The sequence below is a fragment of the Leptinotarsa decemlineata genome, unplaced genomic scaffold (genome assembly GCF_025532065.1).
Source record: "Leptinotarsa decemlineata unplaced genomic scaffold, Ldec_3_MD MMD2_tig00026307_RagTag_RagTag, whole genome shotgun sequence".
Lineage (NCBI taxonomy): Eukaryota > Metazoa > Arthropoda > Insecta > Coleoptera > Chrysomelidae > Leptinotarsa > Leptinotarsa decemlineata.
The window spans coordinates 16797978-16820259 of NW_027412681.1; the positions used below are offsets into that span (position 1 = coordinate 16797978).

At 35.1% G+C, this 22282-nt stretch overlaps 1 protein-coding gene across 6 annotated transcripts in view; it reads left to right on the forward strand.

Annotated features, from left to right (window-relative positions):
- LOC111505158 (G-protein coupled receptor Mth2) overlaps positions 1-17034 on the forward strand; it is a 56668-nt gene extending 39634 nt beyond the window's left edge. For all 6 annotated transcript variants that reach the window (XM_074181199.1, XM_074181200.1, XM_074181198.1 and 3 more), the window contains 5 exons: positions 2037-2221; positions 4892-5061; positions 6773-6911; positions 6967-7059; positions 16558-17034. In XM_074181199.1, coding sequence (XP_074037300.1) covers positions 2037-2221; positions 4892-5061; positions 6773-6911; positions 6967-7059; positions 16558-16759 — 789 coding nt within the window. In that variant the 3' untranslated portion in view covers positions 16760-17034. The remainder of the gene's footprint in view (positions 1-2036; positions 2222-4891; positions 5062-6772; positions 6912-6966; positions 7060-16557) is intronic.
- Positions 17035-22282: the final 5248 nt, after the last annotated feature.

Genomic DNA, 22282 nt, shown 5'->3' on the forward strand with positions numbered 1-22282 from the left:
GTTTTCTCTTTTCTGATAGACACTTATCAAATCCTTGATGATTTTGGACATAGTTTATTGAAATCGTTCGAGCGTGTATATTTAATAGAAGCCCGCAAGTGAATGGTTATAAGGTGAGCGAATAAAACGGAATGAAACTTTAAAATTTCCATACCATACAAAGTGAGAATATATAACTTGAAAAGTGAAGTTGAAAAATCCAGTAAGTAATCAGAAAGAAGTAATCTAAACTACATATCGAATATCTGCTACAACTCGCTGAGTTATATAGTCCATGTGCAAAATATTGAAACTGCTATGGAAGTCGAAGAACTGAGGACTTTAATATCAGAACAAAATGAAATGATTATAGAATTAGTTTCTACCCAAATTACTGAATTGAAGAACGTGGTGCAGACGAGTTCTCACAAAATAATGCTAACTGACAAAAAAAATTGCAAACTGCTCCAACACATAATTCACAAATATTGACAAAGTTGGCAAATAACATATTAAAAACGACAATATCGGTGGTTAAGAATGAAATAATTATTGACTCAATATTTTATACAACACAGATGAAATGGAAGTTGAAAACCTAATAATTGAACTCAAACCTAATAAAGCCATGGATTATTTAGGCGGTATCACGCCTTAAATATATCCGAATACATAAAAAAACAAATACTTATATTACAAATGGAATTTTTGAAAGGGAACATTTTTCTGCCTCCCTGAAAATGAGCCAAAAAAACGTTTCAAATATTTTGGAAGTAATAGAAATATTCTCAGATTTTTTTTGGATTTCTGAACAAACATAAACAGTTTGGATTTGAACAGGGAGTGTCAACCGAAAATGTAATTACGTTTTTGACAAATGGAGCTGTTACTAATTAACAGTCTTTCTCTTGAATGAAGGTTTCATACATTGAAATTAATTGATGAATGAGATGTTTCTTGGCCGCTTGGTGCTTTGTTCACGAGATGGAGCTGTTACTTGTTAACAATCTTTCTCTTAAGGTGCGAATTCACCAAAAAAGCGAGCACGAGCGAACAAGAGTGAACTAGCATTCTGCATCAATAATCGTCTGGTGAGTACGGGCTAACGAGCGAGCGAACGTATGCTTGTTTGCGTTCAGAAAAGATCGAGAAGAAGGCGGTAGATACATCAAAAGGTGCTCGCACAATGTAGATGGATCAAATACGACTACGAACTTGATATTCACTCTGATATTCACTCTGATGTGGACGAGACATCAATATGTCGAGCAAACATGAACGACCACAAGCAAACATACACGAATGCTCGCACATGCTCGCTCGTGCTCGCTTTTTTGGTGAATATGTACCTTTAGATGAAGGTTTCATACATGCAGTCGAGTCGCGTTGAAATCAACCGAGTCCCAGGCCTTTGCTGTTTCGGTCGGATCTTGCCTGCACTGATGAGAGGTATTACCTCGAAGCTGGTAGGTGATTTACTCGATTGCTTTCAGCGTGGTCATGCTACTGAATGAACGAGAAATATCTGCAAGACTAACCTCTGTGAGGTATCCTGCATGAATGTCTGTCGGATATAATTCAATATCCAACGTGTTATTAACCGGGGAAGTAGTTGTTTTCCGGAAGGCATTTACCAGAACCAACTCTCTAGGCATGTTTGGAGAGATGAATGTTTATGATGAAGTTTTATTTGGAAATATTTATTTTCTTGAACCACAAATGCACTGCTGTCCACAAATCACAAGTTTGTCTGAGTGAAGGCGTGAGTGACACCTCTCCTTACAGAAATATCATCTTTAGGATCGACATAGATATCAATTCACGAATATCAAAGGTAAACGTGGCTCCTAAAGGTAGTCTTGCAAAACTGCCGATCGAAACTTATCCTCTGTCTTTCACTGTAGCTTTAACTGCAAGTTGGTGTCTTCGTAAGGAGAAATGCCATTCTGGATTCTTTGAGATGTACGTAAGGAAAAATGCCATCACCTTTACGATTAGTGCATACAAATTAATACTTTATTGAAAGTAGTTTGGATGAAATGCTAATTATTTTTCAGGGAATATGTATAATCCACTCCATATCTGGCCTAGGTATGGGATTTTCGATATTGGCCATAATTAATCTTTCAGACTACCTTGAAACAATACCTTGCCACCTATTGGCTTATGTGATGTACTTTTCCTTTCTTTATTCATTCTTCTGGCTGAATGTTCTCTGCTTCCACATATGGAGACAAGTTATGTAAGTAGCATTATTATATTCAAAATAAAAATGTCACCACTGAAGTTTTGTACTATCAATTCATCAGATATAATGAATGCAAAACGTGTTGGAACTAGAAAAATGTATACGTTTTGAATGAACTTTACTGTTCAATAGAAATAGATAGTTGATATGATGCAGAGGAAGACTACAATAATTATGTGATTCAGAAATAAAATTTTCTGATCTAGATTAGAAGTTACTGTTTTAGATTATATAATATATAGAATGTTGTGTTGAAAATTAGTTATAGACCGGAGGATTGTGGAAAATTTTGGTAAGTTATTTCTTACAGTATGGCGCTTTTAGGGGGTTCATATACGTAATAAGTGAAATGAAAATCATGTTTTAACCGGTGATGTGCTGGACGCAATTGCAGGATGATGGATTCAAATTACTAGAAAATCCGGTATTTAAAAAAAAAAAACCAGCGCTCGCTATATGCCGTACTTCTCCGGTGGGTGATTAGGCCCGCCATACTTTTTATAAAAAGTTTTTTTTCATTCATTTCTTTTGTGCTGATTTTGTTGATTAATTGTTTTTTATTATTCTTATACGAAAATCAACACGCTATACCATTCCGACGGTCCTTTCCCATCAAACATGTCATTTTTGAAAATTCGAAAAAGTATATCTTTTCCCGTGAAATTTGGTATAGTAGTTGTTTTTATGGTTAGAAACATAATTGTTATAATACCATACCTGTAGAGTGGGTGATTGAATAATCGTAAAATTTCATGCAACCTTTGAACAATTCCTTAAATACTGAATTTCGAAGTTTTATGTGTAGGGACATTCATGTTTAATTGAATAATTTTTTTCATACATTCCATATTAGCTTACTGTGACTACCTGCTCTTCCTATACGTGTATACGTGTCTCAGTACAATTTTTGAGATTTTGAGTGGAATTTGTTTATATATTTTTGAACATATATACTTTGACCCGACACAGTGGCGTTCTCCCTCAACGACATTGAAAATCATTTTTTGAACAAATCGGCTCAAGATGCCACAGTGTGGACTAATTACTAAAAGAAAAAATATACATAACGTACCGTTATGAGTACTTGTACGTCTCGTACAAATTGGAGCTGTTATACGGAGCTGAAAATCAATTTTTTGGGTATGGCACCACTTTTGGATTTCATCATAAATATTGCATAATTTTCCTGAATCATACTTTTTATGAACTTTTTGAAAATTGAAATGCCATACTGTAAGAAATCGTTTAAACATCGCAGCGTGCATATTACGGTCTTTCGTGCCATGATCACAGTATGGTATTTTTTTTAACATATATTCGTATTGGAACAATTTGATTTAATTTATATCATACTGCGAGAAATAATTTACGTCTAGAGGCGTGTTTTAAAAACGCAATTTTTGAAGTATGGTACCACTTTTGTACTGCACTAGAAATACGGTGAATATAATTTTGTCCCTCTGTATCATAAACTGACCACAAATCAACTGCCATACTGGAAGAAATAGTTATTTTGGACCGTCGGAATAGTATGGCTTGGTGATTTTCATTACAAGATTATCAAAAAACAATTGTTTAAATAAATCAGCCTGTAGGAAATAATTAAAAAAAAATTAAAAACATTTTCAAAAAAATAATGGAGGGCACAAAAACCCAACGGAAGAAATTTTATGAAAGAAATTGTTGGAAACATCCCGAACCCCAAACATACCCTGAAGTTGCTGGATTCCACTCAGGAAAGAGCCATCCCCCTGATTGGAGACGCGAACTTCAGTTGCAACCTTGATGATCTGAAACATCGAAGAAAGGTTGGAGATTTGTTTCTCTTCTATTGATATTTTCACGGGAAGTGTTCAAGTTACCTGGCACATTTGATTCCACCAAGAGAGGTACATATCAGGCTGCTCACCGTTTTGAAGTTCAACTCAGTACACCCCGAACTTCACTGTTTAAGAAATCTTCCATCTGGAGAACTGCGTTTATATAGAATAAACTTCCTGAGAACGTTTTTCCGAATGGATTTAATCTCCAGCGATTCAATCCAATGTAAATCGCTATCGCACAGGCACCGCTCTTAGAGCGCCTCAAGGATTTCCCTGCAGTTCTTGTGTTTCACCCTTAAAAAAATGCGTCTCGCGCACCACTGATAAAAACATCATTTTCCTTTCACTTATTACGTATATGAACCCCCCTAAAAGCGCCATACTCTAGGAAATGACTTACCAAAATTTTCCACCATCTCCTGGTCTATTATTGAATCATTTACCCTGTTTGGGGAAAGACAGTGATTTTTTATATATTTCTGATCTATGCGTTGATTGATAACTGTTCCTAAAAAATATGAACATTTATTTTCAATCAATGGATATTTCGTATGATTAAAGTTAGTTTTGGTATGACATGAGTTAGTGGGAAAATAATTACAATGATAAAATATTATTGATATTATCTAAAACTTCAAACTTTACTCATTGTTTTATTGTTCCAAATGTAAAAATCGGATGAGTTACAAAATAATAATTTATTTGAAAGCTGCAGCTGGTTTTCAGTTATGTATTGTTTACAAAATCGTAGATTTTTTCTTTATTCCGCATATTTTCCGTATTACATAATTGCAATAATCATATTCATTGATTGAAATATATTGGCAATAATTTGTTTCAGAAATCCACAAGTTATCCGCTCAGTCGAGAAGTGGAGTCTATATTATCACATCTATGGAATCGGGACCCCCCTATTTTTACTGACTTTCCTTATATTTGTTAATTACACAGATATTGAATATTTTCGGAGTATTCATCCAGGAATAGGACAAGTATCGTGTTGGTTCGAATGTGAGTATTCTGAAACACCTGAATTTTGAAATATTCAAAAATATTTTGGTGCCAAAATATATAAAAAATATTTCTGAATGTTTCTTTATGAATGTGATAAATGGATGAGAAACGAAAAATATTTTTTCTCTGTCTACATTTTGAGGAGCAAAATCTATACAGGGCGTACTTCTCTAACGCCCTGTATAGAAAACACGTCATTTAAGTTTAGACGAGTAAAGCTTGTCGCTCACTTGTCCGGCACAGCACAGCACGGCGCTGTCCGTCGCCTGATGGCAACGGGTAGTACCATCGCCCACTTGTCCAGCTACAACCAGCATACTGAAGGTGCTGTTTGTTCAATTTCAAGGAAATTTCACTTGAAGTAAATCGAGTGGTGATAGAAACATGTCTATCACTAACAGTTCTGACGAAGAAGTCGTCATTATAGTGGCCGCATAATTGAATGTAGAAGAAAATAGTCACAAAAAAAAATGTTGTGGGTCCATCCCAATAATCAAAAGGGGCAAATCTAGGAGAGTTCTGAGATCTTTACAACGATATGAAAGAAGACGAGGCGAAATTTTTCCAGTATTTACGAATGACTCCAGGCAAATTTTCAGAACTTCTGGATATTCTAGAGCCTAGCCTGCCTTAATAAAAAACTCAATTTTTCCTCGCCCATTTTCATAGGTACCGTCCGACACTGTGCTGTCAACTGATTGAATAGCAAAACAGAAAGACTGAAACTTCTGAGGCACTTTTGGACAAGTTGATGCTGGCAAGCACTGGCCGGCGACGGACGCTCTTGGCTGTGCCGTGCCGGGCTAGTGGGCGGTTGTCCATTCATTTTCATTAGGTTTTTTCTGGTTCTACGAAATTCAGGTTCTAGGACGTCTGGATCATGCGCAGTTGATATAGAGCGTTCTGGTTTATTGAGGATAATTTCGGACTGATGAATCCTCTGTTCTGGTTTCGACTGCGAAATGATCCTAAACTGTTTTGAACCGTCCCGAATCGTTCTTGCTATCGATGCTGAACTGTTGAGAACTGTTCCCGTTGCTCATGCGCATTCGTGTGGAAATTTGTTTGGGCTATTTGCTAGGATGTTTTTTTATTTATTTGATTTGAATAATTGATGATTAAGGGTAGATAACATTCGAACTGACTATAGGGATACGCTACATAACAAAATGGACATGATTAATAGTATTTTTTCGTATTCATCTCTTCATATATACGATAGGTGGCACAGTAGTCTCCTCAAAAGCGTTCTGGTTTAAACAAGAGACTATTTCGGACTGTTTGAGATTTTTTGTTTGTACGCACCATGTCTTGCGCAGTTTCCAAACAGTTTCGGATGTTAGAACCAGAACAAACCTATTGTTCCAATCCTATCCGTATTTTGACGGGATGGTCCGTGTCGTGCTGTGCCGAACAAGTGGACGATAAGCTCAATAATTTTTATTTCATTTTGTTCAGTGAATCAACTCACCCTTCCCTCATTTGCGGCTGGTAAATTGAACATTACGGTACCTGATACCGTAATTGCTGCCTAGCAAAACTTTTTGTTTTTGAAAGCAATGACGTTTCAGTTTCGACTTTTGACCAGTTCTCACTCAAACACTATGTTGTTTCACAAATTATACCAAAATTTGAAGGTCGATATTTTTCAAACTGTATGATACTTATTTTTTATTTTCATTCTTCATTTGTACTTTTTGTTTTTCAGCGGAGAACGGGAGGTTCATATATTTTTATGGGCCAATGGTAGTGCTGTTACTTGTGAATATCATTTTGTTTTTATGGACTACTATTGTTTTGTGGACTCATTCGAAAAATTGCTCCAAGACAAAAATTTTAAAATATAGGTGAGTTATAAATTTCCTGTATAATTTTGTCAAATATTTCGAAATGAGATTTCAGGTTGAAGATGTATGTCAAACTATTTTTTATCATGGGAATCACTTGGATTTTTGAGGTCATATCTGCTCTTCTTGAAAACTACAAATGGATTTGGTGAGCAAATTTTTTTTAAGTATTCATGAACAAGAAGGAATGTATTTTTGTTGCGTCAGTCTGAAATTATATTTTAATCAAGCTTGGTATGGGAACCATAAACTGATTTTTCAATATTTCACAAAGGATGGGTATCTTGATGAATGTAGGGATTCTTCGTCAACGTTCACTTTTTCTATACTTAGTTGATTGTGTGATACGACGATCAAATTTCTCTTCTTTGAATACTGAACAACTAATTATTTGAGTCCCATTTAAAGTTAGCGTCTTCAGGAGGTGAAGTAGACTGAAGACGGCGGATGTAAAGATAACCTGCTCATCAATGGATGACGACGCAGGACTTGATACAATATAAGTGTAACGTTTCTATGGCCTGGACCGCAAGGCATTCAATACAATATCCTATAGAACATCAAGCATTTACTCAGATGCTTTGCGGTACCCGACAAAATAGTGAGATGCCTTGAACAACTGATACCACATGCCTTGAACAACATCCACTGGGTGATACTTATCACCATGTCCTCAAGCGAAACAAATCTGGACGTTCCACGAGATAATGTAAGGCTTCATCAGTTTTCGTATCAGTTGTCTTATTTTAGATCAATGATGAATAGAAGTCGGGCTTCATAGTTCCAAAAAATTATCCAATCCTTTGATCACATCGAAAACTGCAACAAACTTCTATTTCTCGGGAGAATTGGAAAAAAAAGTCGGAACGGTATTATAAAACTCTATATGTGCAAAAACCCGACGCAACCATGAGACGTTAGATAATTATTACACCATAGACTAATCCTCTATTATTATCAAAGAAAATTTAGCGATCTCCGGAATATACTATAAACCAAAATTAAATTCACACATTTTGAGTGAAATGGTGAAGAATCTCTCAATAACGATAAGTAATAGGCATTATTCATCCAATCTTTTCCAAATCTATACACTCTCTTCTACCAAAACAAAAGATAAGATTTTTTTCCATAACTCATTTTTGTTCCCATTAAATCTGCACACCCAGGCAAAAATTGGAATCGTTCATTTCAACCGGACATCGAATTTGCATGCGTGAAGATATTTAATATTCATACAGTGTTTTTTCGCGGCGCTACCCTGATATTTCAAAACCCTTAAGAATTTTATTAAAAACAGAGCGTGTCACTTTCTAGAGATTCCCATAGTCATTTCTTCTCTGTATCTCACTATTGCTATTGCTGTTGCGCCTAGAAGTATTCGGAGATATAACTGTGGCACTCCTGGAAACTGGAGGCAAAAGGTCATCCATTCGTTTTTTATGGATGCCTCTGAAATGAAGGATCTCCAAAACAGGTATAATTGAACCTTGCCTGTCAGATCACTATGGTCAATATATAAGTTTACTAGCCGATAGTGATTCACCTGAAAAAATGGAGAAAACAAATTATTGATACAAATATTACCAAATTCAAATCTAAATTAATGAATGTAAATTGGAACACTAGTATACACAATTTAGATGGGTTTGTAAACAATTGTTTAGAAACTCTGTCACATTATGCCGACCAGTGTTTTCCACTGAAACAAGTTTTTGGACAAGGGAAAACAAGAATGAAATGGTTTAATGATGACTTGCGGCAAATGAGAGAAAATCTCAGTTGCATTAAAAGCGCGGAAGATCTTCTTCCATTCAAACTATATCATGAGCAATATAGAAAAAAACTTGAAAATGTAAAAAGAACGTCATGTAGTGATTTTGTTAGAAACTCTGAAAATAAACAAAAAAGTACTTGGCAAATTATAAATCATGAGTTGAATAGTAACCCTAGACAAAATCAAACTTGTGATATAAACGGGGATATTTTTAATGAATTATTCATTAATATAGCAGAAAATGTTATTTCAGAACTACCCGAAGTCCAATTCACATGTTCTTCACTCTTTCTTGAACCTGTAACGCCATCAGAAATAATTGATGCAGTGATATCCTTGAAAAATTCTTTTTGCTTAGATATTTATGGTATGAACAGTTCAATAATCAAGGGTATAATTGAAGCAATTATAAATCCTTTGACATTTTTATTCAACTCGTGTATACAAAGAGAGTTTTCCAGACATGTTTAAATGTACAAAGGTATTGCCTCTATTTAAAAAAGGAGACAGGTCTCTGTTTGGTAACTATAGACCAATATCAATCATTCCCATCTTTGAATTTTTAAATATGGACCTGTATTTTTTGTTGTAGTTTTTGGATTGCAGACGTTCACTTTATACTGAGAAATTAAATTGAATTTTATATTTCGGGATTTTTCGGTAATATTTGATTATAATTGTGTGAATTATTCCCTTTTAAATTACGGCCCTGGAAATTGGTTGATTTAGTTGAATAAAAACTTAATAGTAACTTTCACGTCTCCCTATGTACCGTAGAGTAACGGCCAGATGGTTGACTAAGAACGTCTCATGTGCTATCAGCGATTCGAATGCATTGCCGACGAATTCAAATAAAATTCCCGAAAAAACCTTCGCACCATCACTACAACTTATGAAATGAAGAATACAGAGAAGCATTCGATGGTTTGATGTGTCAAAAACTTTCGAATACTCCGAAAGTATCAGTATCGTTCTCATATCAGAATGAGAGGCTACCAATATATCATCAGTTATAGAAAAAAGTGTGATTTCACAGCGGGGCATAGACCTAAATCCTGACTGCTTTTCTGAAATGATTTTATTTTTTGAAAGAAACCCACGAATTTGTTACTCAACAACCCTCTCGAGTACCTTTGACATCGTTGGCAAAACACAGACAGGATGTAAATCTTCCATTTTTGAAACATCATTATTTTTTTGGTATCGGTAACAGAAAAGCCTCTTTCTGAATATCAGGAAAAACACCGTTTTGTATTCAATATGTGTGTAATAACAGGTATTATTTGCGGGCAGCATAACTGAATTACTTATGATGCACTGTTTGGAACCTTTGGTGTAGTAATGAATATTACTGGAGTTTTTTCCCCAACACCAAATCGTTATTTTTAACACCTTGACATGTGTTTCGATCACCAAGTGATCATCTTCAAACAGGAAGATTATCTTTGAAGATGATCACTTGGTGATTGAAACACGATAACGATTTGGTGATGGGGAAAAACTCCAGTAATATTCATAACTGAATTAGTTTCGGATTCAGTCCATTGTGACCCATTGCATTTGACTTTATCGAATTGATAATTTTTCAAATATCAATATCTGTTACGAGCCTGAAGTGTTACGAGCCTGAAGTGTTGTTAATTCCGACGTGACTTTTGTAGTAGTTCATCGTTTTGTCAACAGAACATCACCTTGTATAGTGAAACTATTGTAACGAATTAAAGAGTTAACTATCTAATTCAAATTTATTTTTAACAATATTTCACTATCACAACTAATTTATATACAACACTTAGCAACTTACGCTTAATTTATCTTCACAGTAAGATTTCTTTCTTCAAACGCAAGATTCAGACTGCCTGGCCGACTAGAAGTGGCGCCTTTTTATATCGTCAACAAACGCTCCGGATCTCTCTAGGGATTTCGGCACTGGCCTGGATTATTCGAGGTGGCTTATCGAGTGTATTCCCGATGAGTCATACATTTGCTTGCTGAGATATCGGTCAGGGCCAGCTTCAGATTCATTACACTATTTTCGAATGCGATCAATTGAAATTAAAAATTGACTATTCATTCAAGAGATCTACCAGAAAAAGCAAACTATAGATACTGAGTTCAGGCACCGTATAGAAATAAACACAAGTAAATTCCATCCTGGTCGGCGTATTTGATGTTTCGGGTCGAAATTTCATATTTTGCCTCTGCACGAGGTTCGATCAAAAAATATGTGACCATGATCTAACTTCATCATTGCTACGAGGAGCTCACAATAAATATCTCATCTGATAGTGAACTGTTTAGGAATTGATAGAAAATAAGACAAGGTGGTGAAATAAACGTATATTTTGTAAAGTAGTATTATACAATTTAGGTCAAAAACTTCTGCTGATCTATCCTAAAGGTTTTTCAGAATGATGAGTTTTTATTTTTCTTAACATTTGTTTTCAAATTTCTATTGTCAAATTTCAAAGTATAATAAATTCTTGTGAAAAGAGAAAATAAGTAATCCAAAGGAAATAGAATAGAACTGGCCGATACTTGATGAAAATCCATATTAAAACTAATAAATACAGTTTATTGTATGATTGTCACTATAGAGGGTCTTACAAAAACCGCGACACGTGTTTTGCTATACAATAGCTTCCTCAAGAATAAACTAAAAGTTACTTCCAAATTACAACTATATTATTACACAACCTGAAATCGGTCAAGTATGAATTCGTTAACTATATCAATAAATGTTTCGAAAGAACCGTAAATATACCTAACTATTTTTACCTGGAAATGAACAGATTCAATGATGGAGAATTATTCAATTCAGTTTGATCGTTCATAAGATATTGAGAGTTTTTGATTTTGTTTATAAACAAGGTGAGAAATGTTGATTTTTGAAAACATTGTTTTGAGCTGGTTGCCTTTGCAACATACATTGTTGAAATGATTAAAAAATTCTGTCTCTAGATGAATAATACTTTGTTGTAAAAATGAATCTGGAGGCATATATAAACTTCCAAACAGTTTGGCTTCTGTAGTACCGTATGCATCGAAATAACTATATATATATATATATATATATATATATATATATATATATATATATATATATATATATATATATAAATATATATATATATATATATATATATATATATATATATATATATATATATATATATATATATATATATATATATATATATATATATTTGTTTCATTCAGTGTGGTACTAGCCACCGTGGCAAAGTTTGTACATTTTCTCAAAAGATATCCACAAACATAGCCCAAGCTGTTGCCTTCGGGAGTGGCTATAGTTCTATAATCATTTTGTTCGTTGTATATTCATCAAATTTCAAAAAGTCAGCGAAAAAATGGTTTCGGCTACATTTCAGCAGATGAGGAATATCAGAAAAGTAAAAAATATTTTTTTCTCATCAACAAAGAAATATGGCTGCTCTACAGTCACTTCAAGATCTTTTCTGGCAAGTTTATGAAAATTAGAACCTAAATCTGAAATGATACCCCTAACTCTGAATCCAATTTTTTATAATTGCCTAACAACTTCAATCACAATACTTTTCATATGCAGTATTAATGTGGATCAATTGTTGAAAAAGTATGCAACGGGCTGTTTCCAGTTCGAATGTATGCCTTTTGCCATGACAACCAAGACATATTCTGATATAGAAGCCGTTTTCTTGTTCAATAGTTCCTCAAAACCAACTATTCCATCCGTTGCTATATTGTAGAATAAGTGTTTATTTAGTTTGGGTTTGAATGGCTTTTCTGAAATAACTTATTTATATTATTGGGTTGGTTGTTGTAAATATATACTTTAGTATGAAATACAGATTTCTTAGTTTTGGGTTACCTCGTTTGCTAATTATGAAGTGTGTCAATCGAATCAAATTCTAATGTTTTTTGTTATTGATGACAGAATGTGAGAATAAACATATTTGCTTTTTATAGTAGATTATTTGGAACATATAAATGGAAAGTAGGCTCCAAAAAAGTTTTTTGAATATACATTTGATACTTTGGTTTTGCAGAGATTTCAGTCGATGTCATTTTTTTCATATAGATACATACTAGCCAAATTAAAAACTTGCTGTGGTTCAACAATTATTTTCATGTATGGATTTCCAGTGGAACTCCGATTGTTTTGTCAATTTATATCATTATTTGTGAGGCATATACTATTTGTGAAGTTCAATTTCATCAAATTGATTTCATATAACATTTTTGAATATTAATGATCCCACTATTATGATCTTCAGCAATTTATTTTATGATTTTCGTTATATGTTCATTCCTTCGATCTTACATAATGAATATTAGAGAAACATATCTTTTTTCGTCAGTTGGAAATCGAAAAAAATTATTGCTGACATCACCCTGCAAATTCCAGCAACCCACAGCTTGACACTTATTCATTTTGAAACCAGACACAAATTTTTCACAAATGCAAAACCACCATTTACAACGACTCACTCTGTAATAATATTCTATGCCTCAATTTCGCTCGCTTGGTAAACGCCTCAGATTCATTAGTTGCGCTGTAAGGGAATCTTGACCCAAATATGGCGAAGAGTGAACTTACTTATGTTTACTTCTATACGGTGGTTCAGGTTATTAGAGATGGACAATGCTTGGTTACAAGAAACACCAATAAATGTACGGAGTCGAGAACAGAAACCAGCCGTACAAATGTGATGAAATTATCACGGAGGCAGCGTGAAAAGGTTTATCGAGTATTTTGATATAATCGAAGGTAAATTGTATCGGATACAGAGAGAACATTTTGAAAAGCACAGGACTCTTAGTAATTGTCAGTATGATGTATTTGTGAAAAATAGGAACGTACGGATTCATCATCAGAATCCAACGGCACATATGTGGGGTTGATATGAATTAAAATACTATATACAATTAGTTTCATCGTTGTATAACTAGGGGCATGATGGAGTAGCGAGGTAAGACGGGGTCACGTACACATACCAAAAACTAAACGCTTCTGCGAGGTGACGCTTTAGCCAATCAGAAGCCGCTTTCGAATACTCAGTGCGGCCATGACAGTCGGCAAAAGTGCGTGCGTTCTTTGTTTACAATAAAATTATTGTAAAAGTGCATAATTGATGTAATATTTTGTTTTTTTAACAACTTCAGAAACAGGTAAGAAATAGCGTTGAACTTATGATTATTTTTTCCTTTGGTTTACGTTTTTCTGCCAGTTGAAAGGAATATTCAAAATCGTATTAGACCTAACCGTGTATTTAAAAAAAAATATTTTCTTTGAACACAGTGACCGTGGCAAGATGGTGAAAATCGAACGGGGCATAATGGGGTATTACCCCATAATGCACTTCAGATCACGAAACAAGATTACTTCCATAGAATTTGCTTTATTTGTTATTGTTTATAGATATATCGATCGATATTATTTTTGTTTTTCAAATTAAACATGGTTAGAAACTACAAAAAAAAGACTAAAAGAGGAGAGTGGTCACAATAGTCCATGAGAGCAGCTGTAGACAAAGTTTTGAGTGAAGAATCAGGATACAGAAAGGCAGCTTTATAATATGGTGTTCCTCAAACAACTTTGAAGCGTTACGTCAAAAAAATTGAGTTAGGTGAAGAAATTACCGTTGGCTTACCACTGGGACCTATAAAGCCTGTTTTTTCGCAAGAAGAAGAAGTATGGAAGAACGACTTTTTGGCTTAACTACTCTCGATTTGGGGCGGCTGGCTTACGAGTTGGCCTAAAGAAATAATAAAAAGCACAATTTTAATACAGAAGAAGAGATAGCAGGTGTTGATTGGCTAGAAGGATTTTTTAAATGCCATCCTGGATTATCGATTCGTAACCAGAGGCAACAACGGCAGCTCGCGCTATGGGATTCAACAGAGTAGCGGTTAGAACATTTTACCAGCTTCTCGGTGAAATATATGATGCATTACATTTAATTCCAGTTGAAATCTATAACTGTGACGAAACTGGCATTTCTGTTGTTTCAAAAACTTCAAGCAAGATAATAGCTTCAAAAGGTAGAAAACAAGTCGGCTCATTATCTTCTGCAGAGAGAAGTCAAACTGTAATTATAGAAATTTGTTTCAATGCCACTGGGACATACATGCATCCACTCATTATTTTTCCGAGACAGCTTATGAAAGCCGAGTTGCTAGACCGTGCTTCCCCCGGAGCAACATCAGCATGTAATTCAAAAGGCAGGTTGACAGCGGAAATATTCAACATTTGGTTCGAAAAGTTCATCCAATTTTCAGGAGCCTCTTCTAGCAATAAAGTGTTGCTGCTTTTAGACGGACATAAGAGTCATACTCAAAATCTAGATGTTATAGATCTTGCACGAAAACATGGAGTTGTAATAATTTGGTTTCCTCATCATTGCACACATAAGTTACAACCTGCTGATGTAGCTTTCATGAGGTCTTCAAGTACTTACTATGACTATGCCGCTTCAAATTGGTTGATATCGCATCCAGGACGTGTGATCACTATGTTCCAAATAAGTGAAATATTTGGGCGAGCTTACATGCAAGCAGCTACAATGTCCACAGCGGTTAACAGCTTTAGGAAGTGTGGTATATGGCCATACAACCAAGACAATTTTACTGATGTTGATTTCATAGCTGCCGAAACTACAAACATACCATTAGTTCAAGACAATGCAGATACGTCGAAGTCTATCAACCTACTGTTAATAAAGAGCAACGCACACATAGATCCTCATCCTGGACGTGAATAATCAACCACGTCAAGCGGTGTCAACGCTCAGTCGACGGAGACAGAGCCTCATACCGGACTTGAGTCACCATCTTTATTACATTCTGGTAATCTTCCATCAACTGAGTCAGTACCTGATCCAGGCCATGAAGTATCAACCCCGTCAAGCGTTGTCAACGTTCAGTTCATGGATAAAGAGCCTCATACTACACCTGAAATACTATCCCCGTCAAGTTCTGCAAATCTTCCCTCTTCAGAGTCAGCAACTCGTACACCTGAAACTCAATCGATTCAAAAAGATCTTCTTGCGCCTGTTTTTTCCGGAAATCAACGTATGCCACTTCAACTATCCAATGGTGATTCTCCACAACAACATTGTTCACTATTATTTGAAGTGCAAGCAGGAAGTTCCATGCGAATTCGTTCTCCTATACGAGCCGTCTGCCGTGATTTAACTTCTAGTTTTGAAAATGTTTCACCTAAAGATATATCGCCAATACCTGCAGTTCAAATGAACGAACAAAGGAAAAAATATTGAAGAGGTGAAACAGCGGTAATAACCTCAACTTCATATAAAAAGGAACTTATAGCTTTAAAATTGTCAAAGAACGTTCTGGCTAAAAGAAGGAAATCATCATACCCCAGATACGGGACAAGACGGGTTTTTTTATGGTCTCTTAAATAATAATAATTAGTATAAATTTGGGATAACATTATTATCTAAGAAACTAAAGTGCCATTAATAAATGAAAAGGTTATGTTGATTTTCACTGTAGTTTTTTATTGTTTTCCCTTAGCGTCCCCATCATACCCCTAGTTCCCCTTCCCTGCTGGGCTGCTGGAAATTTTAGTAGATTCCTTGTGAATGCAAACTCTTCTAACCGAAACCGCAGATGCGCTATCGTAAGGTATAAATATGTAAACACATTCTTCCTCTTTCTTTCATTCAACAGTCGTGGTTTAGTACACGAAAACATTAAAAACAATATCTACTTGATAAATTGTGCTGGCCATAAACTTCTGTATTAGCTTCAAAACAAAGACTGAAAAATTCAACCTTTTCTTTCACCGTTTTACTTCCAGTACCTAATTTTAGTTTTCAAATACTGAATCTCGATTCTTTGTTTCAGGTATATCACTGATGCTCTCAATGCCTTACAGGGTTTGATCATATTTCTAATTCTGGTTGTATTTCGTAAGAAAGTGATAAGATCTTTAGCGAACAGGAAAATTTTCATGCTCTTGAGATTTCCTGCCAAATGGAGAGAAGCCAAGGATAGCGAATGTGAAGAATTGGAGGAAGAATTGAGCTTAGGAGAAGATGTTAAATGAAGGTTTCAATAAACCATCGAAAAAAATTCAACATTTAATACGCTTCTAACATTTGGTAGATAAGACAACGATATAGAATAAATGACGTCGAGTGATCAACCATTTTGAAGTCAAGAAGGCAACTTCAAAGAGCGATGTAGTTGATAGACTTATTGAAACAAAACGATGATTTCACTTGTTTCTTAGTGTTCTTAATATATGAACAGAGAAAATATTTAAAAAATGACGAGGCTGTCAGTTTCATTGTACGGATTTATAAGTAAAAAATAACTACAGTTCTGATTTTTTTTTGTCTTACTCAATCAACACAAATGCTTTAGACTTAACTTTCGTATAAGCCTAAGAAAGCACTGATAACAGTTTGTAGGTGATGTATTCATTTAACTTCCAAATGCCAAACTTCAGTGGAATTCATTAATGAATGCATCTTTCGTCTTCGAGTCTTTTCATCTTAGGCCCAATCCACACAGAATGGACGTCTGGCAGAGACGAGGCTTCGGCATGACGGAAGCGTGACGTATGCAATGCGCACAGAGGGGCGGGACAGTGGCGAGAAAGCGAGAAAGGATGTCAGCACCGTATAGAAGTAAACAGAAGTAAGTTCACTATCCGCCATATTTGGGTCAAAATTCCCCACCTCGAATTCTATGCGCGGCCGAACTATAGCGCAACCGACTGAATCTGAGGCGTTTACCAAGCGAGCCAAGTAAAGACATGGAATATTAGTACAGAGTGAGTCGTTGTAAATGGTAGTTTTGTATTTGTGAAAAATTCGTGTCTAGTTTCAAAATGAACAAGGGTCGAGCTGTGGGTTGCTGTAATTTGCAGGGTGATGTCGGCATTAATTTTTTTAGATTTCCAACTGACGAAAAAAGGTATGTGATTGAAGGAATACATATAAAGAAAATCATAAAATCAATTGTTATAGACCATATACATGCAGACTTTTTTTTGTGAAATTAATTTGGATGAAATTGAAGTTTACGAAAAGTATAGGCCTCACAAGTAATGATATGGAATGACAAAACAATGGGAGATCCACTGGAAATCCACAAAGGAAGATCATTGTTGAACCACATTTTTCGATTTGGCTAGTATGTATCTGTAGGAAAATATTACTTCCACTGAAATCTCTGCAAAACTAAAGTATCAAATGTATATTCAAATAACCTTTTTTGGAGCCTACTTACTGTTGCATACTTTCTTACCAATTCATCCACATCAATACTGGACATAAAAAATATTCTGATTGAAGCTGTTAGGCAATTATCAAAAATTGGATTGAGAGGGTATCATTTCAGATTTAGGTTTTAATTTTTATACACTTGCCTGGAACTTCTCATCTGCTGAAATGTAGCAGAAACCATTTTTTCGATGGCTTTTTGAAATTTTATGAATTTACAACGGACAAAAATCATCTTGGACAACTTTACAACTTGGATAAAGAAAAGCAATATAGACTAGCACCCAAATTTACTGATTCTCAATAATTTTCAACTAACTTTCAAAGGATGAAAGTTGAATTAGCCAGTCAAGTTTTCAGTGATTCTGTAGCTACAGCGATGAATACTTATGCCAATAGTTTCAATCAGATACCATTTGCAACAATTGAAAAAATGGATAAGGTGTTTGATATTTTGAATTCAAATCGATTCGACGATGTCAAACATTTCAATAAACCTTTTTTTCAGAAGATCAAAACAAATAGATTTCATGAAAGAAATGTAAATATTTTTCAGAAAATCAACTGTAATATCAAAAAAAGGAAAAACCACGACTGGACAAATGAGAATCATAGAGGGGTGGCAGATAACGATTTCTGCAACTTTGAGAAACCCTACATAGTGAAGGACACTACTATATAGTGATAAGGAATATTCATCAGGACTGTGTGGAAAATTATTTTGATCAACAGAGAAATACTTCTGGTAATGTCAGAAACCCAACTACTGTTCAACTACCAGAGCTTTCAAAACACATTTACTCTTCAGTATTCCACACAGGCAGAAGGAACTAACTGCCTAGAAGATACTAGTGAGATTCTATATAATATTACAGATTCTGACATTAATAAAGTGAAGATTCTTGTGGAAGTTCCAAAAATCCCTATAAACGTTAACAAATTATCGTAGAACTCTAGCCATTCGCGTAGGCAACAGCTTGGGCTATGTGTATGGATATCTTTTGGGAAAATGTTTAGAAAAACGTTCATGTCACGGCAGCTAGTATCACACTGAATGAAACAAATGTATATAGTTATTTCAAGACATACAGTGATACAGAAGCCAAACAGTTTGGAAATTTATTTATGCCTATAGATTCATTTTTACATTCATCTAGAGACAGAATTTCCTTATGATTTATATAATTTATGTGCCATATGATTGCATAGGCAACCAGCTCAAAATCAACATTTCTCATCCTTATTTAGCATAAGTTTTTGTCCTAAATTGTATAATCTTACTATACAAAATATACGTTTATTTTACCACCTTGTCTTATTTTTTATCAATTGCTAAACAGTTCATAATCAAATGAGACATTTATTGGGAGCTCCTCGTAGCAATGATGAAGTCAGATCATGGTCACCTCGTGCAGAAGTGCACAACAGCTCTTAGCCGATACCCTCCTGCCCCGCCACATGCCAGCAAAAAATAAAATCTCGACCCGAAACATCAAAGAAGCCGACGGGAGAGTGAATTCACTTCTGTTTAATTATGTACGGTGATGTCAGTAACTTGGTTTTGTGGACTTTAACGTGGCTTTTTCAAGCAGTGACGAAGATATGTTGGATTTGGTGTATTTTATCAGCAATTTTCTACCAACACGATTAAAATCAATTGAACAAGGATATTTGCCAACGTTTTCGCAAAATTGTATGTTGAAGTCAACATACAACATGAGGATGAACACAGAGAAACACGTTGTGAGGAATTGGCAGGAGGGCGACCGCCTCCCCCACCATCACTTCTGTGAACATAGGACCATTTGTTTACATAGGAGAAACATAGAAGGGACAAAGGTCCGCGATTCGTCTCTGCCAGACGTCCGCGATCTTGTGGAACAAAAACATTCGTGTGGAGACTGTAATTTCAGATTCGGAAAATACATGATTTTTTTCAAGAACAAAACACAAGCACTGCAGGAAAATGTATGAGGCGCTTTAAGAGCGGTGTCTGTGCGAAAGTAGCAAGATGTACTGAGTTGAACCTCAAAACGATGAGCAGCTATAGTCCGTTGCTTATTTGTGATATGTTCCGCTCTTGGTGGAATCAAATGTGAGAAATCACTTGAACACCTTCTATGAAAGTATCTATAACAGAGAAACAAATTTCTAACCTTTCTTCGATGTTCCAGACTATAAAGGTATCCTTTCTTCGATGTTCCAAACTATCAAGGTTGCAAGTAATAATAATAATGTGTCTTTATTCTGTCAATCTAGGATACATATAGATTGTTTTTCATTTGGAACATTAATGATCCTAGGGCTGACGTCAAAGGCGAAGTTCAAATCAACATTACAACATTATGGAATATGCCTATAATACAGAATTTGAAAAAAACAATAATAGGGACTCTCAACCACTTAGGGATCTGGAATGTATTATTTGGTTTATTGCTTCCACAAAACAGTCTTATAGTAGTACTTAGAACAAATCACATTCATTTTTTCAATTTCGTTTGGAATAACGTTGTACACGTAGCCAATTTGGCAACTGAAGGACCGTTTAAAGAATTCATGATGGAAAATTGGTGGTGTTGAAATAACATTAAATCGAAAATCGATTGCATGAACATCGGTTCGAAATGAAATTTTTTCATATAAGCAAATCGGAATCTTCGTTATGATTATTCGGTGAAATAAGCAAACTGCATGCAACCGCCTACGCATTTCCATATTCAACCAACCCGTTTCAACCAATTTATTGGAAATACTTTCTCGCCTTCGGACCCCATGAATGAGACATAAATATGAATTCTGAATCTTTTGGATTTTTTTGGTCATATGCTTTCGTACACTGGACCGTACACTGAATCAGCAAAATTCAGAGTAGACAAAACTAAACTATCACATAACATTATTTTTGTTGCTTTTGTAAGAAAATTTCTATTTCCATAAACAATCTTAAGAGTTTCATAAGCCTTTTGAATAATTTTTTTTACGTGTGTTTCGAATCTTAAATTACTTTCGAGAATAAGTCCCAGACTTTTCGCTTGATCTACAATGGACAGGTCCTTGTCAAGAAGTATTTTAATTTTTATTTTGAATTCAATCTTCTCCCAAATATCAAAACATTTGACTTTTTTGGGCTGTTAACTAGACAATGATCAGTTGCAGTTTCAACAAAACTATTGATGTCTTTATCAACTTGTGCACAAGCCTTATCAACGTCTTCAGGTTTGAAATAGATATAGATCTGTGTGTCGCCTGCTTATAAATGAGAAGAACAATGTCTAGTGATGATCGTATCTCCAATCAAGTGGATGGCTTTTTCCTGGATCCAGCAGCTTCAGGGTATGCTTAGAGAATACATGAGAACAATACTCCAAAGAAGGTCTGATCTGAGCTTTATAAAGCAACAAAAGTTGCCGAAGTGTCTATAGTTTTCTGGTTCGGAACAGTGTTTCAAGTTTTTGAGAAGCAATTTTTGCAATTCCAGCGACATGATTGTGCCATTTGAAATCCACCAACAAACTTATTGAAGCAGACAGCGAAATTGTCTATTCTGACATTATTATATCTGGACATTTATCTTTTCGCTGAAAACCAATAACTGGGTTTTCGCGGGATTGAATTGAATCTGGTTACATTCACCCCAAATCAAACTCATATCTAGATCCTCATTAAGATAGGCAACATCCTGCTGCCGGTGGAGATGTGCACCCACAGCCGATGTCCTGGAATCCAAATGGAATAACGAGATAAGTGCACTGTCGTCATCAATGTGAAAACATTATACGTAGCCAGACATTTTTTAACGACGGATGTAAAACTACTGACTACGTTAGTATTGTCTATTTTTAATTTTGCCGACTGCGTTTACGGCCCTAATATGTATCAAAAACTTATGTTCAATTATACAAAAAGTTCAAAACTTTTGCCTATGACTCATATGAGAGTATGGTGTTCGTAGACGGGAAATAATTTCAAATAAACTAATTACTGCTAGATGGTAGCATTATTAAAGTATTGGAGGGGGTTGAATTTCGAGGTGTTATCGATGTTAAACGTATTCATAGAAAGAAAGATGGCAAATACAGTCTCCCAGATACTGTGAGAGTAGCTTTCTATTCCTTAGTATGGCAAAATATATATACATACCACGACTTCCTGGTGTTGGAATCAAAAACTTTATCATATGACGGAAATCCCTGTTGAAGGAATAATAATGAGAGTATGGTGTTCGTAGACGGGAAAGAATTTCAAATAAACTAATTACTGCTAGATGGTAGCATTATTAAAGTATTGGAGGGGGTTGAATTTCGAGGTGTTATCGATGTTAAACGTATTCATAGAAAGAA